Below are 21,672 nucleotides of genomic sequence, written 5' to 3'. Positions count from 1 at the left end.
CAGTCCTCCGCTAATACGCTAACCACGTTCCTTTTTAGTCACATTATGTTTTTGACAGAATCAATAAACGTTCCACAAACTAAACATTAATATTTTTATGAATTTATCCTAAAAGCCTTAAATATTGCAAAAGAACATAACGGAGAATTTAATACATCAAATTTCGTTGTGATGTATTTTCGTTGCTTTAGGTCAAAAATGATTTCACAGTATTATAAAAACATTATGCTTTTGACTTTTATTTACCGACTGATTTGGTCCTTATTTAACAGGCAGGTTGATATGTGGAGGAAAGCTGAGGTTTGAGAAAACCACCAATCAGCGGTCAATATATTGTCACTGTCATACATGAAATTCGAACTCCATTAACTGAGGTTGAGGGTTTGTGATAATACGTCAGGATATCTAGACCACTGGGTCACCCAGGTACATACCTACCAAGATGGTGACAACAAGTGTTTCATACACTTGTGCACATTTTGATACACTAAGCAAAAAGCAGTTAACGGGCGGAAATGCTCCCATATATGGCTTCATGATGCACGGTCATTAATCAGACTTGGCAGATCGCTATGACCTTGACATTCGCTCTCTATATACCGGTATAAAGACACTTAATGAAGTTCTATACAAGTCTCTTTATCAACATCGTACAGACACGGGTGCTTTGTCAAAGGAAGTATACACCCTGCCTTACCCTTCACCCTCACTTGATATCACAGTACATGTAGTTTTATGGGTTTACATCATGCATAAAAGTTGAAACAAATTGTAATCAAAATCAAGAATTATTGAGCATCTTAATGATGTGGACATTGAAAACAATACTGACATACATTATCACACTGATTTCCACAATTGTACAATGAGAAAAATCGCCTATATTAGAACGTTAAATATGGCCCAATCTGGTGTAAATAATGTATAATTTTCTGTCATCAATACTGAAATAGCTAAACTGACCAGTAAAAACAGTTTGTTGGCAAAGAGCTAACCGAATAGTAGAAAAGGTACAGTAAGTACTTAATATCATCTTAATTATTCCTTTTCTTTCAAGTTTGGGGTAAGAAAGATTTGGGTTTGTAGGAGAGTCGATAATGAGCAATGAAAAAGTTATTGAGTGTTATACAGTATAAGTACATTGGTATTTGTTGTCATAAATTTGACATTGGTATGTACAAATGTAATATACATAGGACATAATTAAACATGGAGCTAACCTAATGTATGTTACATACATATGCATGTCAAAAATATGATAATAATCCTTTATAGATGCTCTACCACCGACAGAGCATAAAAAATAGATATGATTTGGACAATAATTAATGTTTAATCGTAAACGTAAATGCCAATTTAACAAAACAAAAATAGTGTGTTTTCATTTCATTGTCTGCGCTAGAAGTACCTCGTGTCATAAAGGGCATAGTGCCTAGTATATTTTCGGGATGCAATTAATTATTTTGAAGTTGTATGGTCTATCACTTTCGCTCTTTTTGTCATAGTGAAAACTAAGTGTTTTTTCCCCGTCTGTCCGAGGTTTAAACTTTCTACTTTTACCACTTTTTATAAAGTTGCAGCACTGGAAGTATCTTTAATTATAGAAGTAAAAAATCTTTTTAACGTGTACACGTCAAAAATAAGCTCGAAAGATACCGAATCATTCCGAACTCTTCCGAACATCGTCGCGACAATCTCGAAGTAACACGAGAGTTGTGAAACCAAATGTCAACAATTTTTTTCATAAACAAAACATGCGGTCGACCTCAGCAGACTGGATCTACAAAGAAAATAATGCTTGCACATTACGATATTTGATACACACAATATTGAATTACGGCAAAGTGTGAATTAGATGTTTCAAATACTCGCTCTGTGGACATATACCAGCACGATTTGCTCATATTAGCCGGAAGGAAAACGTTAACAAACACATGTGCGCTTACGCTAGTTACCTGAATCACCACGTGCAGGACGTGTGGACGTAAGTCACGTGGTACGATTCGGAATGCCGACAAAAGCCGAAGGTACTGAACATGGCGGTGATTGAAGGCGCTGTATTCAAAACCAGGAATATATGATCCCTAGATTTCGGCGCTCTTATAGGCAGACATATTCTTTTGGGGAGCTTAATCAATAAGTTAAATGTGCATGTTCAAATATCAAATGTTTAAGCAATATATCGTTACAGTGAAAATTACCAGAAATACAACTTTAAATACTTTTATTCTGAAGTAAAATAAGACACTCGAATTTTTAATGGTTTAATAGTGTAAAGTTAATAATTCCTCTGCTCCTGTTTTAGTAAATAAAAATACCATTCGTCGGCCTATAGAAAACTAAATAACATAATATTTTTATGAAAGACAATTTGGTAATTCATGTTTTTAGCATCTTATAAAAATATTATCTACTGTAGTGAAAGCTGAATTGCAGAGGTAGATTATAGGACAATACACATTTATATATAGAATATAGCTTTTCAAGAAAACTTTATTTTTGTGGGCTTATTCCGTTTGATACTCAGAAAAAATCATGATGCATTTTTATTGTTGACCAATTACATTTCGTAAACACATTTAATGATCCAGCGATGTATAAATCATTTGTTCCATATTTGTCATTTAGAAAACAACAACAAAAGAAATTTTGTTTGCATACTGTGTGAATTCGCGAATAGTGACATCAATGCTTACACTTAATTTTGCAAACTACTTGATGATATAAAATACGTTTAAACGTACGATTCCATTGATTTTTCTATGGATTAATGTATGAAAACAAATAAAATTAATTATTTTGAAATAAGTTTGAAGAAAACCGCAACTGCAAGTCAATTATCCATTATTGCAAAACTACGTGGTATTTTAATGCAAATCCCTTTGTTTGCATCCTTTATGGTAAAATTAGTCTTCTTTCTAAAATAAGGTTAGAATTTTAAAGAGAAATAGTAATTTTGTTGACACTGTAACATCATGAGGCTTTATTTCATGGTAAGCCATGCAATACAGCCTCAGGCACCGATAGATATGAAAGAAAATGTGTTTATTGCATACTATATATTTGTTAAATTTCCCGATGGACTGTGTGGACCTTATTCTCGAGGTTTTATTTCCTAGAATCACCTTTTTTCTGATAAGATTGTTTTTTCTTATCATTTTGGTTAAATCATCTGATAATGTATGTAATTCACAGTTTGAAGATATCTGTTTATATCACAATACGGAAATTATATTACTTGTCAAAGTAGAAATGAAAGTCGAGTTGAACTCTGAACTTTCGGATAACAGTGTGGATGCTCAACTACATAGGCTATACAGGACTAATTCTTTCAGCTGTTCTTCTTTATAATCTATACGCAGTCTACCTGATACTAGATTTAAAAATGTTCTCATTCTTCGGTACGAGCGTATCGGAGGAACGTTTTTAGGAATAAGATTAAAGTTGTATTTTACCGAGCCCAAAGTTGGTCTTCTGATGCACACCTACGTAAAAATTGAATTTTAGTTATTGAAAACATCCTACCAAAAATCGTAAATCGCACTATGATGCAAATTTGCGGCCATATTATTATATACCGCAATTAACAGACTACCTTTTTTTGCGAATAAGATCATTTATATATTACATGTAAAGCATATGTATTTAGAAACATTATGTATTTTGATATTTAAAACGGGCCGATATGGGCCATACCTGTTTCGCGAATCTACCAAAATCAGAATCCTCACGAATTTGTGAGTTTTATATAACAAACCGGCGAAGATTTTGAGAAATTGTGGTGAGCGCATAATAGCTGAAATCGATTGAAATTTTAAGAAATGTATTGTCCCCTTCAAAAAGGATAACATTTAGACAATATCACATTTACAGCAAATGGTCCCGTCTAAACACAGAAAACGTACTAAAAGTGTATGTTCGTGTATACTACCAATTCTACAACGAGCAAAAATCGCTCCAATTCAAAACTTTGGTCAGAATGTTACAGAAAAGTACAGAGCGTTGCAACACAACTAAGGTATCGGTTTGTCTAGAATTATGTATAGCGTTATGCTCGTCACTATAAAATGTCCATATAAAGGGTAATTTTAATTATTTACCTCCTTTTCTGGCAAAACTACTGGCGGCCGCCATTTTGATTCGTGTAACACACCAACTACAGACCACGTGATTCCCCACCGTGGAACAGATGATCACCGATCTCGGCCATTTTTGTCTGTCGTCTCCGATTTGATACAAGCTCTCTGATTGACTCCTATGAGCGAGTGGACCAATCAGAGAACATACGCGGATTTAAAGCGAACATAGAAGAACTTAAACATGATATACAAACAAAGAACCCATCTATATTCCGCCTTCAAGAAGTAATGTTGAAAGACACTATCAATCTCAGATAATTTACATTATACACAAACACTCCAACAGACGGTCGGGCATCAGCTGGCGTGGCGGTGGCGGTACATTAAAACGTCCCCCACAGACACATCCAGCTAAGTACATGTACCACCTTACAAGCTGATGCCATAAGTGAAACCCTTCACTGAAAAATAACAGTCTGTTCTATATATTTACCTCTTAATACTCCATTTAGTTGTGATCAACATAGTAACATCGTATCGCAACTACCAGTGCCATATATTATAATGGGTGACTTTAATGGTCAAAATAGACACTAGGGCTCCCAAGGCACTGACAAAGTATTTGTGGGGGACCCGAAACGGTTCAAGTCGGGTCCACAGTCTCCAAAACCACCTGCTAGGCAACCTGGAGCTAAAACGCCAATTCCACCGGCGTCTCCAGGACTTACACAACATAAACTTCAAACAACACCAAGCATAAGAAAAAAGTTACCGCCGCTCATCATAGACGTGCTTTATCTCAACCGTCTATTGACGTTAAAAAGCTTCCTGATAAAGCCAATCGACCAGCAAATACACCACCGCAGGAGCAACGCCAGACCAAAACCACCAAGGTACAGCTGGCGACGCTCCCTGCACTAAACAACAAACTCAGTAAGGGGTAAGGGATCAGATGACCCTATCCTTGCCCCAACATATTTTACACCCTCTCTTGCTCGCTTACCCACATTGATCTATCGTTGTGCCATCCATCAATTCTTCTGGATTACGATTGGAGGGTCAACGATGATGTTTGTGGGAGCGATCACTTTCCAATTATACTAATAAACATAGGGTCACCAAAACTTTAGCCTATTCCTCGTTGGAAATCTACATAAGGCGGACTGGGTTCAATTAAAAATCTTGTGTGCAGAGGAACTCATCGAGGATAAATTTTTGAACCTTGTACTAGAAAATGGAATTTGAGCTTTAACTTTGATACAGAAATGTGGTTAAAAATATATACTCTTCCATTTAAGGTAACAAAAAATTCCAAATTGATATGGTTTCAAGTCAGAATTATTCATCATATATTAGTTACTAATACCTTCCTTCATAAGATAGGAATAAATCCTAGTCCAATGTGTACTTTATGTAATACAGAAAGGGAGACAATTATACATTGCCTATGGGAATGCAAAGAGGTGCAAACTCTGCTTCAAAATTTTGAAACTTTATTAGATTTATTGTTTATTCCATTTTCATATAATAAAGATTCATTTCTTTTTGGAATAGTTTTACAAAAATTGTAGCTCTGTTGACAATGAAATTTTGATAATTATGAAACATTACATTTATAAAACCAGATGTCTTAGCAACTCTTTAAATATCAATGCTCTTATTAATGTAATTAAGGATAATTTTTTAGTTCAAAAATATATGTTTTTTAGTCAAAGTGACCATATTAAAAGGCAATTTGAAATAGGCTGGAGGAAATGGAAACCTTTATTGGACCTTTAAGTATATACCTTTACCCTAGTCTTTCACTTAGTATTTTACTACTGCTAACTTACTTTAATTTTCTTTTTATCTTTGGTTAGGGTTAACCGGTTTATATAGCCGATCAGCACGATTCTTCAGAACAATTTATTTATTGTTTTATTTAATATAATATATTTAAACTATAATATAGTGTATGTGTAACGGTACCTCCTCCCTCTTCTTCCTTCTTATCTTTCTTCTTTAGTATGTCTGTCCGTCTGTCTGTATGTATGTATGTGAGTGTGTGTGTGTGTGTATGTGTGTGTGAGAGAGAGAGAGAGAGAGAGAGAGTGAGAGCATGCGATATATGTGCGTTATGGTTTGCTGTTACAACGAACAAGTGTTTGTGTGTTAGTGTCCACCATTTAGGACATGGTTCGCTCTCAAATGATTCGACAGACAAGAGGGCGTTATCAACTTAAGAAAAAAGAAAAAAAGACAAATAAAGAGTATCAATACTGTTATACCAAGATGACACATAGACCCATAACGTAAGTTCACACCGTATAAGAGAAGTCGTTATTAGTAAATGATAAAAGTCAATTGTGATAGAGACACTTATTGGACTCTATCACAAGGGGCCTCTAGAGATAGAGACACTTATTGGTGTCTTCTGGTTCAATCACTTATGAAAGATGTACAAATAGGAAACTTATAAGGAAATCAACATAGATTGAGATAAAAGGACGTTATACCCTGTGAAACAAAAACCATCACAGAGCGTACTGGTCAATGCCTTAACATAACTTACACTTACGACCGACCAAAACGACGTGGGTAAAATTATATTTTCTGTCGAATTCTTGTACCTACGATGATTGTGACGTCACAGCATTTACATTAGCGTCAAAATAGAACGTCATAATCACCGGAAGGTGTAACTAATCCACGGTAAATTGTACTTCGCTAACGTCGTTTTGGTATCTCGAAATCGACGTATTGGGGTTTTACTTTGGATCCCATAATCAATTAACTCACCGTATTCACAAACTTGTCCATAGAATCCAGGCGTACACGAACAAACAAAGTCTGATCTGAGGCGGCGTTGGCAAGTCGCTCCATTTTTACAAGGTAAACCAAGACAGGCATTTTCTGTACGAAATATAAAATAAATAAAATTCTTGTGTACTGTATCTCTTAGTGATCGTCAAAGGTATAAAATCGAGTACAATATCGCAAATATGCAGGTAAACATTTTTCTTGAACAAAAAAATAATTTAAAACAATACGAGGTTTGCGAGATACAAAAACGGCGGTTGATTTTTCTCATGATAGTTATGACGTTACAATCACCGGAAGATGGACCTAATCGAATATAAAAAGGACTTCATTAACGTCATTCTGGTATCTCGAAATCAACGACTATGTCGTCTATTTTAAGATCGGTTTCCCTAATTAAGACCGGTTTCTGTCATTAAGATAGAATTTCCTATTTAAGATGCGTTTCCTTCATATCATGAACATTCGATTTGTTCTTTACTTTAGACCAGGTAAAACAAAATAAGACAGTGATATGTAATTACGAATAACGTGAATACGGCACTAATACATTCAATATTTACTTAAAAATGAGCAGCACATGTTTTACGACATGTGTATACGATACTATCTTACTATATACTATACGAAATTATTTACGCGTATTATTATTTTTCGCTTATTGGGTGGAAGGAATTTTTTCAAACACAAGAAATATATGAGTCTAAAGTATATGGGTCTTCTTTGTGAAATTACGCCGTCGTAAATAAGTCGGTCGACAGAAAAACGCGAAATTAAATCATCGCGAAAATAAGTTAGTTTACAGTACTAACAGTGAGTATGGTGTGATATCTACAGCACCAGCGTATGAATATCCTACCTGTACAACCAGTTCGGAAGTGGTGAGGACAGGTTTCAGCTAGGTAGCATGTATATCCAAGACCACAACTGTATTTACCACATGCTACCTCACGAGATGGTTCTACGTGATGCTGCAAAAATAAAATATGAAGATGATATATGCTACCCATACACCGCAAGTACGTTACTGTAAACCACATGATTTTCGTGAGATAAAAATGTTCGCCTATTTGGCGAAAGCTAGGATGCGATTTTTAAATTTATTTTGAAATCGTATATACGAATACACAATTGTCAGTAAGAGTCCTTGGTCGCGAATTGATATATTAGCGAATATGTTATATAATGCTCAACGAATGGTATGTTTTCTCTATCAAAAACAGGAGCAGACAACTGCGTGTTTTTCTTCAGTTATCAAAGTAACAAAGTGTGTATTATGAGAAGGAAGATGTACAAACAGGACTATGAAACGTTTGTAGTATCTACTAATACATTTCTGTGGCTAGATGACATCGTCATCGTTACCGGTTTATGCTACGTGGTGTTCTGTTCTTCGTGTTAACAATATTCCTAGTCAAGACTATTATTCAGTTAGGCGCATGAATAACAGCCGGTGCAAGGAATTGGCTATTGTTTCCCCTATCAGGTGAGTAGATTCAGCGAAATTAGTTGTATCACTATTGTAGCATAGCATAGGTATGTGATAAATTTTATTCACCCTACATATCTCTGTGTGGTTTTCGCAGTAGTGTTCATTGTCACGACACAAATAAGCATCACGGCGATGTAACCAGTGATTCTCTGGAATAAAAGACATGGCCTTGGTCTTTGGTATGAATGGTGACTTGTGATGTTGGTGTCCGCCATGACAGTCGACTACTGTATCAAATGAAAATGCAGCAAGTCAGTACATATTAACGGTCATACTTGAGTTTTTTTCTGATTTGCATCCGCATACTGGTAGGTTTTGGGTCAAGAAACACTAGTAATGCCTTTTAGAACTGAAAGATGACTGCCTTCGACTATAACATCAGATATCCTATGAAACTTTTTAATATAGGAATTTGATCAATTACAATGAAAGAGAGAAAAAAATAAACATAACCTATACTAATTTGAAAATACCAGCTGAAAATAATTAACTCTATAATTTTGTATTTTTTGTTTGCTTTTCATCTTTGTCTTCTTTAGACTTTCGTCTAACTCGTCTAACGGACGAAATGGAAATAATGGCAGGACAAATAATCTTTTATTACTTATTACTAATAACAATTTACATAACTCGAACATTTTATCGTCCATGTGAATAAGTATCAAAGAGAAAACACGAAATTTCTCAAAACTATACAAATATTCAACAATACAATGATAATATCAATAAGTCTAAGCTATAATTTTCAAATATTTTTAAATGAAAATTATATCGAGTGAATAAGTAACCGTATGGGTGATTATTTTCGAGAGGATGATATTTTTGCGATTTTTCGGACTTGAGCGGGAAAATGTCATCCGTGAAATGTTGAGACATGATTAACTCGATAATATATATACCCTGGAAGTCAGAACGCAAAATTATATAACCGCTAAAATTTAATTTTCTCGTTTTTAGCTCAAATTGCGAAAGTTTTGACTCTCGCAGATATCCGGCTATACGGTCACGAAATTTCATTCATAAGTGCTATATCTGTATATCTACTTAAACTAACGACACGATAGATTGTTAAAACACATTCCTCAGTCTCCGGGTAGGCAAACTGACTATGACGATAAGAGGTGAAATATCCCAAATAAGTTTTAAAAATAACCAAAAATACTTTTATTTATACTTAAGATAGGTCCATACTTTCAAAACAAATGCACCAATTCGCATGCCAAAGCATGTTGTTTACGAATAGAAACAGTCCTGAGAAATAATGAAATAAGTCAGCATTTGATTTGTGAGGTTCAAGACAAAACAAATCAGCAGGAATCTGATTACTTTCTTCCTAATTTACAGAAAATGTAATCTTATCAATATTTTTTTTATAATATTGAACACATCTGCACAGATGGAACTTGTCAAGCTCAAATATCTCAAAAGTATTTCTAGAACACCATTGTGCCTTTATCGATTTGAAATCAACGTGGTTAATAAGACATATTAGAAAAATCGATATGGGTATCCCCAATGTAAAGAACTACATTGACTGAAAAAGGTCCTAAAAATTGTTGCAAAGTCATATTGAAATACGAAACCTACCATGTAACAGACACACCATGTTCATTAAAACCATAATCCACATCGCCAGCATTTTGGGTGACACTGTAATAAAAACGAAACTAACTTTAATGCTAATCAGTATAGTTTTACTATTTTCAAACAGAATAGGTCTATTTTGAAAGTCAATAAAGAAAATATTGTCATGTATCTTAAAATTATCAAGGTATTGATTTTACAGAAAAAAATATTAGAGAAAATCTGAACGGGTGTTGTATCAGTGTCTTACCTTCCTCTAGTTCGTTGAATTGTAATACAGTCACATCGAGGTCTCCGTCGTGATATGGACGGCAGTGCTCGAAAACTCCACAGATATTTGAAAATATTTGACACTTCATGTAAATGCACATTTGTGACCCCGATAAGATATTATAGTACCCGGAAGTTTTATATCAGAGGATTTATTTGTCCAAATCATTTATCATTTTGCCAATTCGAACTTCAAAATCAACATTTGATATTGAAAGTAGGTAATCAACTTCTGTTCTAATTCCATTTTGCAAACGCATATTTTGTCATGTTTCACACGCTTGCTCTTAAAAACTGTCAACAGATTTTGACGATCCCACGAAAACGTAACATCATACTGAAAATCGATTAAAAGGGCACACGTATCATCGGTATGTATGTGAAGACCTTTAAAGGCTACAACTTACACATACTCTGACGGAAACGTTCAAGTCTGGCCGCTTATTGAAAAGGGAAACACACTAGTGTGTGCTGAATGAAATTTTGATAACGGTAATCAAACTTCCATACAGTATTCATTTACGTACATTTCCCGAACTACATTTAAATGCACCGTGCAAAATCTGAAACGCCCGCCTGCGTGGTGAATAAGATTCAAAGATATAGCTGAACCAAAGGAATGGCTGCATATTTTATTAAGAAACTTTAACAGCAAAATTACAACTGAAGTAAATCAACTGAATTTACACATATACATTATCTACATACCCATGTGAATGAATTTTTGAAATACTTAATATTTATTGTTACTTTTGTCTATTCAGAAAACTTTAGATAGGATTGATACAATTTCATACATATTGTGAATTGCACAAAACAACTTTATATTGTCATTAGCAAATATTATATTATAATGTTACATTCAAGCAATAAACCGTTACCAGATTGGAAATAAAGTTTAAATGAAGCCCATTCGGAAGAAAGACAAATAAAATTACCCCGTTTTTTGTGGTTTTTTTATGGGCTTCATATCAACTTTATGTCCAATAAGGTCACAGTTTATTACTTATATTTCCATTACTATAATTAAAATTAAAAAAAAAATATATATTCGTGTATATCTTTTGAATTTCTCGCTTGCAGTAGAGTTGACGTCACTACGTTCGATAAACGGAACAGCCATAACATCAGCTTCTTAATATAGTTCCCCAAAACGGTTTAACACAAGCCAACAAATGACAAAAGCTATGCGATGATATTTTCAACACATGTTATTTTGGTAACACGATAATACTATTGGAAGTTAAAGACCACACAACTTTAAAACTACTTTTGGAAATATTTGACCGTTATGTATAGGCGGAAGTATACATTGTATATATTGTCATTGATGCGACGGAAACATTAGATGTTCATACAATGTATCAATGTCTTATTACTCATTACTCAATATTATTAAATACGATTACATTTGAACATGAAAGTGAAACTATCCAATAATTCGATCTTCATATGTTTTGACCAGGAAAGCGGGTAATTATATCGTAGCCTGCGCCCATTACTAATACAATTGTGTTATTTCATATTTTAGCAATATATGCACTGAAAGCGGTAAGACTGTATCTGCTATTACATGTTTCAAGATTTATCTACCCTTTTGGATCAATAAGAAGATAAAAAACAACGTTTACAAATAGATAGAACATAATCAACAAATCTGAAAAAGACATATTGCAGTTTTTTAAGATGATGCCCATCACTATGATTATTATTCAAAACGGCAATACAAAGCTATTGTCGTACATCAAAAATGTCATTAGGGCATTCAGCGTGTGTAGTTTGAGCTACCAGTGCTTCAAATCGATCAAAGTCAGCGTGGCTTTCTATATAGTACACATGACTTGGTTTCTCTGACACAGAGTAGGTACTAGCAAGGTCCGCATAACGACCGACTGTTATAAACCCCACCGTCACATTGTCCATGTTCAGGGCCTGTCGATGTTGTCTAACGTCATCAAGGTCAGTCCATCCCTCATTCGAGAACACCACCAACATTTTCCGCGCATCTGCACGTGCACCAGTGAAACCGGTATGGCGCGCAAACGCTAGGGCGGCGCTGATGTTAGACGTCACATTAGTGGTAGCAATACCGATCTGACTGTTGTCAAGGATATCATCTCTTTTTGTGTAAAAGTTAAAAGGGAATTTTGATTGGACTGTCAAATCAAATGTTGCCATGCCAACTTGAGTGTCTGAATTGAAATCCAAAACTTTCTGTTCTAAGTCCCTCAGAGCATCCAGTGTTAACTGAAGGGACGTCTGGTGCAGCGAGACATCGACTAAAAATAAAATGTCCGTCATCTTGTGGATTGAACAATCTGTGTAAATATTTGAAAAAGAAAAGAAATGTTATCTCCGTAATTTGCTTAAAAACAAAAATTGTATAAATTCTAACATGACAAAAATGGTCGTCTATATACTCTATGCACAGAACCGTTTCCGTGTTAAAATCAATTTCCGTGTTATAGATTAATTTATACATGTGTATATCCTACACCGAGTTATTATTCAAATAAAAACATTTTGCATCAATTGATTGACAAAATTTTCGCCTCAACATAAGAAAAGATCAAATAGTTTCCAATAATGCAAAATTAGACTAACCTGTGCAGCTACTGTTGACGGTTTCCATGAGGATAGCATTTGTGACGTCATTCTCTCTTCCCGCTGGAAAGACATATTGTTTTACTGTAGCTAAGTTCAGTAGTTCCTTTTGCTCAACTTGCTCTCCGTTTCCAATAGCAACAACTCTGACTCCTTGACTCTTTAACTGCCAAGCATCATCTATGGCGTTCTTCCTCAGGGTAGATAACCCGTCCGAGATAATAATGATATACTTACGGACTGATTTTCTTGCTCCATATGTTGATGCAAAAGATAGCATCTGTAGCCATAAAATATCCATATTGACTTTTAACTGGTAATGCCATAGTGTTATGTAATTGGAGAGACAATATCTGTTTTTGTTATTCCATTATTGGATATTGCAAACCAGTTTTTCATATAATTTATTTTCGAATTGTATGTATAAATTATAATAATCTTTTTTTTTTGTTTCGAAAACATTTCCGTGGTAACGTAATTTCACGTTTTTATAGCCTTCAAAATGCGTGAAATTTAATTGGTTGCAAGAAAAAAAAGTTATGGAATTCCTAAATTTACTTCTTCCTTGCTTTTTAATTTCGAAAAGAGTGAAACACATATTGATTCTTATATTAGAAATATATACATAAATATTGTGTAGATGCATGTAAATGTAACATACTTGTTTGGACTTTGTTAGTGCTTTGTCGAGATAAGAAGACCCTCCTTTATTAGTCAATCTATTAATGGCGGTGATAACTGATGCTTTATCAGTGAATTTGTCGAAGGAAAACTCCACTGTGACATCAAACGAATACGTCATACACGCAACGAGAAAGTCGTCTGTTCCTATCGATAGTTTGTTGACGATAGCTGTGACGGAAGCCTTGGAATCGTTGAAGTGTTTTTCGGTACTGTAGGAGGAGTCCATGATGAAGAGGATGTCGGCTGGTCCAGGTCGACAGTCTAATAAATACCATGTTTAGAGCAGTTTCACGAACACAATCTTCAAGTTTGAAGATATAATAACTTACTACTAACGATTTTCTGTCGGACGAAAGCACTGAAATATGCCTCTGCCCACCGCAACACCATAATACAATATGTATTCTCTGATTTTCACAAAAATCATAATATCGTGGTATAGCCGATTACACTCATTTTTTTCGACAGTCTTTCTATGAACGAATTACTTAACATGGCTTTGCATTATATTTTCATAAATGCAATGAAATATTGAATTTATCTTATTCGTAAAGTATCAAGTAAATGGATATCAATCGGGAAGTCTAATATGCAGGAAAACGCGACGAGTTAATTTCGCGTTGTTATGCCCAACGACATTTCCACATGTAAAACGGGACATTGTACTTGTAGTTAATTTTGCTTTTCGAGGCAGCTAATTTTTCGCGAATTCTTCTCAACCTTGAAATACACCACAAAATCACACGCGAAAATGAATCGGTTATTAATGTGTTATAGTTTACCTGCTTCAATACAGATATTCAATATAGATAGGCGTCAATTTACCTGTTTCACAAGTACTTCCGGTATATCTATTGGAGCAGGAACAGTCGAAGCTGGAGGCATTTCTGTTACACGAACCACCATTTAAACACGGTGCAGCCAAACAAGAATCCACTGAAATTAAAATGTGTACATTATACGATAATATTTTTATTATATACATCGACGAATTTTTTAATTCGAAGATTCCAGTTAAAATATAAATACAACTAAAATAATCCTCAAAGAAAATGTAGCTGCTATATAGACGAATAGCTATGCTTGCACACGCATGTGTACTTATTCAATGTCGGACCAAATGTCGGAGCATATACAATACACAATGCAACGCCAATGCGTACAATCGTCAACAGCACGTCAATCAATGGTTCGATCATTGAATCGCTGTTTGGTTGTGATATTCAAGGTACGTATGTGATTATATTAGCTTACCAAATTCACAAACGTCTCCATAGTAACCATGAGTACAATGACACTTGACGTTTGATCCAGTGATGTGGTGACAGCTCGCTCCATTCTTACAAGCCTTGTTTATACAAGCTACATCTGTAAGGAATAAATACTACATGAATTACAGTAAAAGTACAGTAAAGTCTTGTTTGTAACCAGTATTTTCATTGGCTGAACAAATTGCTATCATCGCGTAACGTAAATAAAGTCAGTCGACTTTGTAACGCCATTTCTGATTGTCTGACGCAAAGATTTGATAGAAAAGAGTCCCTTCAAAAATTCCACAGGATTATATTGAATTACAGTAAGGCATGGTTATGAAGAACCTCTGTGAATCAACGAAATTATTTAAAGTCGGTTACTAAGTGAGTAGAACATAGTGTTATCATAAACATATACCTGTGATGTGGAGTGAGCAGTCGGAAGTATGCAGTCCATGATGTTAAAGGATTTGTGCAGCCAAAATTTTTTTTGATAATACGTCAGGATATTGCTTTGGATGAATGAGAAATTAAGTCCCACCCAACGAATCGCCTAGCTTTTAGCGCTACCGGTTGGTTTTGGTCGTGATTTACGGGTAGTGTCGACTACGGTTCAGAGATAATGAGCTAGGCGCTCACGTGGTCTTGTGATGTCACAGTAGTCCGCGGCTACACAAGGTAAGCCTAGTACTATACATCTATACAGCACATACACGTATACGTTAGATCTACAATTTGAGTTTTTCGAGTAAATGGTTATTCTAGCTTCATGATTAAGATATTTTCAGTTTCAAAACATTCCATTTACACCATTTCAAACATTCAAACAAGAATACCAATTCGATAGCGATATCAATATGATGTTCGGATCAGTCTGGACTGAGATTTAGATAGCATATTATGTAAATTTCTGTGTAATAAAAAACAGTATATTGTAACGCTATCTTTTTACGAGTAAAATCCCAAAATTTAGCATGAATATATCTAGAATCCATGTTTTTATTTCAAACTTCTGCCACAACGATGCAAACACGGCACAGTTTTTGAGTAAAAATAAATTTGGACGGTTATCAGTTATGTGATATTGGAGTAACAGTACCGAACTTATACCGAAAATAATATGTATATCTATATTGTTGCCTTTGAAACTTTAACGTTTACTAAAAAGCAGAAATACATCAATGGTATTTCTGATATATGTTTCTTAATTACAGTATAAGAGTAGATTTAAATTCATTATTTCAAAATCATACTAAATCCTTGAAATAGTATATTCATTGTCGATCCTTTTGTATATCATACCGAAATTTAATAGTATGATATATGAACATTTATCGTATAATCCAAAACGTAACCACATATAGTGTTCAAATGAAAAATGAAATTACTTGTATGCAGGCATTATAAATAGATATAATATCTTGTACCTTTTCAAAAATATACTAAGTGATATTAAAATAAGTATATTTATATATAATTAGTGTGGTAATGCTGTAACCCTTCTTGTATGACTATACATGTAGATTCGAAACGGTGAAAATACATGCTTAGAAGTTTTACTAATACCTTAGAAATTACGGTAGATTGCTATATAGATATGCCACGATTCCGTAATTACAGTATTAGACTGGAATAATGTTTTAAGTTTAATCTTTAGTTGATTAGTTCTTAGAACCATTTTTGTTTCTGAATAAGTCAACTTCCATTATTGTTTTACCTGTGTTCGATATATATTTTATTTCCATTTGCTTTTACATTTTAAAAATGGAGGTGACAATAAAAAAACCTAGAGCATAAATGTACGGGGTTTCCATAATTCAAATCACAATCCAATTAACAGATGTCCTAACCTGATTGACAGTAAGACAATAGCAAATACCCGATATAGTCCACCGAATAGCAAATTGCCCGCGGCCAGGTAAATACAGGTGAGTTCGATGAATGGCGTTGTGTACAGGTAAACAACATCCTTGTCCAGGTATTACATAACCATCAAACTAAAGACATGGCTAATTATATATCTATATCGGAGTATCTACTCGTATATCGATTAAAATTTGAAAGCGACCGCACGGTCTGAAAAAATAGTTTGTTTTGTTTAATATCTCAATATTTAGATCTTTTATAATATCAAAAATAAATTCTTTCTACCATATGTTGAAACGTTTTACGGTATTGTAATAAATGTATCTCAATTTCTTCGGTTAACAACACACAACACAATGTTTGTAATGATCAATCATCGGTGTGTACGCACGTCAATACTTTAATCAAGGATTTCTTAAATTGCTACATGTACGTAAAATTTCATTTTACAGTCACAAACTTTGTAATTCACAATGTATCAAAGATACAGACTATAGGAAACTATTATCTAATTAAAGCTTATTCGTTGCTGAACTCCTCGACAAAAAATCCGAAACTTTATTTCTGTGCGGATTTTCTTTCATAATTACATGAAGATACCTGCTATTAGAGCATAAATTAGAGTACAGTATTTGAAACATCGAATTTCACTTTTTTTAGTTATTTACATTCGAACCAAAGTTATTATACGATTAACTTCACTCAAAAGTAATCATAACAAATCGTTGATCGGCTTTTCCTGTGACCGTCGATGTAAGTGATAGCACACCAGTTATAGTACAGCTATAAACCACGGACTATTGTGACGTCACACGGTTTAGAGCTAGAAAATATGCATAATCGGGCGGCCAGAATTTTGGACCTCGATATCGACTTCTTACGGGTTATTCCGGTCGCGCGTGGCACGGAGAGGTTTCTACACGTGCTAATAAAGCCATTTCCAGCAAAAACTGAAATTATCATTTTTGACTGCACAAATCCTTTAATACTAAATGTCGTACCTTAATACCAATGGTCGGAAGTGAACAGGAAATGATGATAATACTCTTAACCAACTGTCATTCGCGGCCATCAAATTTCGCGATTTCAATTTTAAAACAAGTTCGCCAGATAAACTTTCGCGCATTTACTTAGATCGCGAAATTTGCGAAAGTTTACTACCTAAATATCGTACCTATTACACCCAGTTCGGAACAGATCAAAATGTTAATATTACCTAAATATCGTACCTTTATACCAAGGTCGGAAGTGAACATGACAGAATGTTAATATTATCTAAATATCGTACCTTTATACCAAGGTCGGAAGTGAACATGACAGAATGTTAATATTATCTAAATATCGTACCTTTATACCAAGGTCGGAAGTGAACAGAACATGATGTTAATATTACCTAAATATCGTACCTTTCCACCACCAAGTTAGGAAGTAACCAGGACATTTTGCTAATGTTACCTAAATATAGCACCTGTACATCCAATTCCGAAGTAAGCAGACCATTATGCTAATATAACGTAAATATCGTACCTCTACACCCAGTTCGGAAGTGAATATTACCTAAATATCGTACCTCTACATCCAGTTCGGAAGTGAGCACGACATGGAACTTCTAGATAGCACGTGTAGCCAGAAGAACAAGGGGTTTCTCTGCAGGCTTCCTCCCGGGACGGTTCTACGTATTGCTAAAAGTATAGAAATGAAATAAGTTACCCTAAAGCAGGTTATCCACGCGGGTCAGGACGAACGCCGATTGGACACATTTTGGTAGAAGAAAAAGAAATCGCGTTATTACACGAATCGATCCCGTTATTACGCAAAACTTTGGCGTTTTTCAATATTTCGTTGATCATATTTTGGCATAAATGTCCAAAATACTTTTTCATCTTTCTTTTTTTTATTCATTTGATTTTGATTTTAATATTAACAATTAACATCAGTGGCGATCTACATTTTCTAAAATATTAATATATTGGTATTCACCCTACATATCACCGGGCTTCTCTCGCAGTATTCCTCATCGTCACGACACAAATTAGCATCACGGCGATTTAACCAGTGATTCTCTGGAATAAAAGACATGGCCTTGCTTTTCGGTAGGAATGGCGACCCGTGATGTTGGTCTCCGCCATGACAGTCGACTTCTGTTTCAAATGAAAATGTAATTCTAAAGTAATTATATAAAAAAAAACTTTCAGTATTATATAATGTATAATTGGTATAGCATATCGATTTACTTTTAAGAAAAATACCCAAGAATGAACAGGAAATAAAAACTAAAACAAAGACAACCTTGATATTGCTTTCTATTCTTGGATATTGACATGTGAATCAGTTTTCAAAGAGAAGGTCACGTTTTGTTCTGTCTGAGATATCAAACAAATATACGCCAGTGCAGTTTGCGATGACCAAAGTTAGAAATAAGTTTACAAAATTTTTCTTAACCCTTATGACCCACTGATCACAAATCAAAATCTTAACATTGCTTAAGTTGGGATGATGACGTCATCAAGACAGCCGCCATCTGAAATTTAACTAAAAATTGAAAAATAGCCATACTATAAACATTTTTCAACGAAGTGTACAAATGAGGTATCAAAATGAGTACAATAGTGATTCTCTCGAGCTAAAGACATTGCCTTGGTCTTCGGTAGGAATGGCGACTTGTGATGTTGGAGTCCGCCATGACAGTCGACATCTGTGTATCAAAAATGTAATTACAAAATGACTTCTAATATTGTATAGACTCTTTATTCCTTTATTCTCGGGGTTTACATTTCGATGCAATCAGGGTCAAAATGGTCTTACGTTCTTGTGAATAAATTGGAAAGAATGGCAGGAAAGAAAACCTTAATATTTCTTTTTACTGTATGCCAAATTATATTTCAAAGGTCGAGTTTTTCTCAAATGTGAAATCAAACAACTATACATAATGTTCTCAGTTATTTATCGTGTTCTAAGATTAGTGGTAAGATAGCTCGTGTCTTAAACATCGATTTTATGCATTTGTCATGTCAGCGGCAAAGGCATAAGTAAATATGTATCACGTGTGATAATACATACCAAGTAGCAGAGGTACTAGTAGGGACATAATCCAAATGGTCAACATTTCAAATGACGCTGTAGTAACTAAAACACATAAAAACTAAATTTGAATATTGATCTCTTTACTTTTATTATTTCAAACGAGGAAGTTTGTAAACATGCAACAACCGAGTTATTGAGCATGCAAAATGTCGGGAAAGATATCCCTCGGCATGTCTTGTGTTTAGATTGCATAAGGGTTGTTATCCGGTTTTTGTACTCCTATTTTTGACTTGTTTAATAGTTTTACACACAACTTTGTACAGTACAATAAGTTTTGTATGACATAAATTTACACGTAAAATGAAACTGATTGTTTAAACATAGTGATATGCATCTGTTGGTTTTAATAAAACGGCCAACGTTGTCATTGCGCTTGTGAACTCTATTGCCAAAAAGTTGAGTAATTCAGGGTGGTGTCCTATGGTCACTGGTCTTTGTATAATTAACAAGCACATAAGATTTTTTTTATTTTAATTTTTTTTTTTACATTTGTCAAAGAAACTACAAAACTACATTTTATACATTGGTCTCAACAAAGGTCCATACTTGATAAATAACAAACAAAGCCATATTTGAAAAGTAAACAGTATCTTACCTTATTTCTCTCAAGTTACTACCACACCGAGACCTCTGTTGTGATAGGGTTCTAACATAATACCCGACAATATGTAAACGTTGATCCTTGATTTAGAAGCACATTCGTATTGCTGATAAGAAACTAAAACACCCGGAAGTTTAACAAACACTTACATTAGAGGTGTAAACGACTCCACTTTTTTACCGAAGAATTTCTCACTTTAGCCAATTCGACAATCAATAATATTAGTGGGGAAAGCTAATTTTGCTATTAAGCATACAATAAATATTGCCCACACATATTTTTACATTATATGAGAACTTCGACGATGTAGATAAGTTACCACGAGAATTAAAAATCAGACAGACTGATGTTCAAATTGAAATTCGATTAGAAGGGAAAATTATTCATTGTTATTTACATAATGTATGAATGAAAAGGGAACATACTAAATAAAATAAAACCTGATGATAGTGGAACGATAACACCAAACGGCATAACGATGTCACACAGTAAGAATGTATTACTGATGTCTACTAAAAGATGTTTGCAAAGAATTTTGTTTCATAATTATGTTGTGATTGCTTTAGTATTTATCTCTTTCGGAGCGTTTTAGAAGAAATCTTATTTTAAAAAAACATAGTTAAATCACTTTATTTCATCATAATGATTGCTCTTTATTCAATCGATACATATTTACGTAACTTCTGGGTTTTATTTCTTATCTTAAAAATGCGAATTTTAAAACATATTTCTTCTGAGGTAATGTTTCAAAACGAGGGTTTCAAGACCCCAAAAGGACGTGGGCAAAATACAATTTGCCGTCGATTATCCCCGTCTTTATGCGATAATGACGTCACAACCACCGGAAGGTGGCATTAATTGACGGTAAATCGTACTTTACCCAAGTTGTTTTGGGATCTCGAAATCACAGTATTGCCTCACTGTGATTGTATGCAATTCGTTGTCATATTTCGTGAATTGATAAAATATGTATTTGATTTCTCCGGGAACAACCAACTAATCATAAATGAAAAACAACCTTCGAAATAGCCCCTATGTATACAATAATTAGCCCAGGATAGAATTTTGACCTGGCCCCTGATTGGCTGGTAAATAATGAATTTCAAAAGAAAAATGTTTTCTGACAGGCAGTTATTTCTAAATAACATTGATAAGATTTTGGAAATTCAGATTGAAATTTAGGTTCAAAATATCAATTTTGATAACGAATAGGTAAACATATATGAATTTCATGATTTTTAATGCAAAATGCACCTGATTTCAAAATAGCTTACCTGATTGGAGTTTGAGCCGAAGGGCCCAAACTTGTTTTTTTTTTCTATCTGATGTTATATGAGAACCTAGACCTCAATTCTA

The 21,672-nt window shown here is 34.3% G+C and overlaps 1 protein-coding gene across 1 annotated transcript; it reads right to left on the bottom strand.

Annotated features, from left to right (window-relative positions):
• Positions 1–11,200: 11,200 nt before the first annotated feature.
• Positions 11,201–20,525, bottom strand: LOC138325841 (collagen alpha-5(VI) chain-like). Its single transcript, XM_069271780.1, has 9 exons — positions 20,311–20,525; positions 19,692–19,757; positions 18,612–18,772; positions 18,202–18,313; positions 14,767–14,880; positions 14,338–14,448; positions 13,490–13,773; positions 12,829–13,108; positions 11,201–12,542 (listed from the first exon to the last, which is right to left on the bottom strand). The coding sequence occupies exons 2-9, from the start codon at positions 19,735–19,737 to the stop codon at positions 11,956–11,958; spliced, it is 1,695 nt and encodes a 564-aa protein (XP_069127881.1). The 5' UTR covers positions 19,738–19,757; positions 20,311–20,525; the 3' UTR covers positions 11,201–11,955.
• Positions 20,526–21,672: the final 1,147 nt, after the last annotated feature.

The sequence above is a fragment of the Argopecten irradians genome, chromosome 6, assembly GCF_041381155.1.
Source record: "Argopecten irradians isolate NY chromosome 6, Ai_NY, whole genome shotgun sequence".
Taxonomy (NCBI): Eukaryota; Metazoa; Mollusca; class Bivalvia; order Pectinida; family Pectinidae; genus Argopecten; species Argopecten irradians.
This window is presented reverse-complemented; position numbering and strand designations above follow the sequence as displayed.

What these genes read in the sequence shown, in the direction of transcription:
- LOC138325841 (XM_069271780.1), bottom strand. Translation starts at nt 19,737, where the DNA reads ATGTTGACCATTTGGATTATGTCCCTACTAGTACCTCTGCTACTTG. An exon ending in GAAGCCCGGTGATATGTAGG is followed by an intron (nt 18,314 to 18,611) that starts GTGAATACCAAT and finishes CTATACTTTTAG; the next exon opens with CAATACGTAGAACCGTCCCG. An exon ending in CGGAAGTACTTGTGAAACAG is followed by an intron (nt 13,774 to 14,337) that starts GTAAATTGACGC and finishes GGTATTTATTAG; the next exon opens with ACTGTCGACCTGGACCAGCC.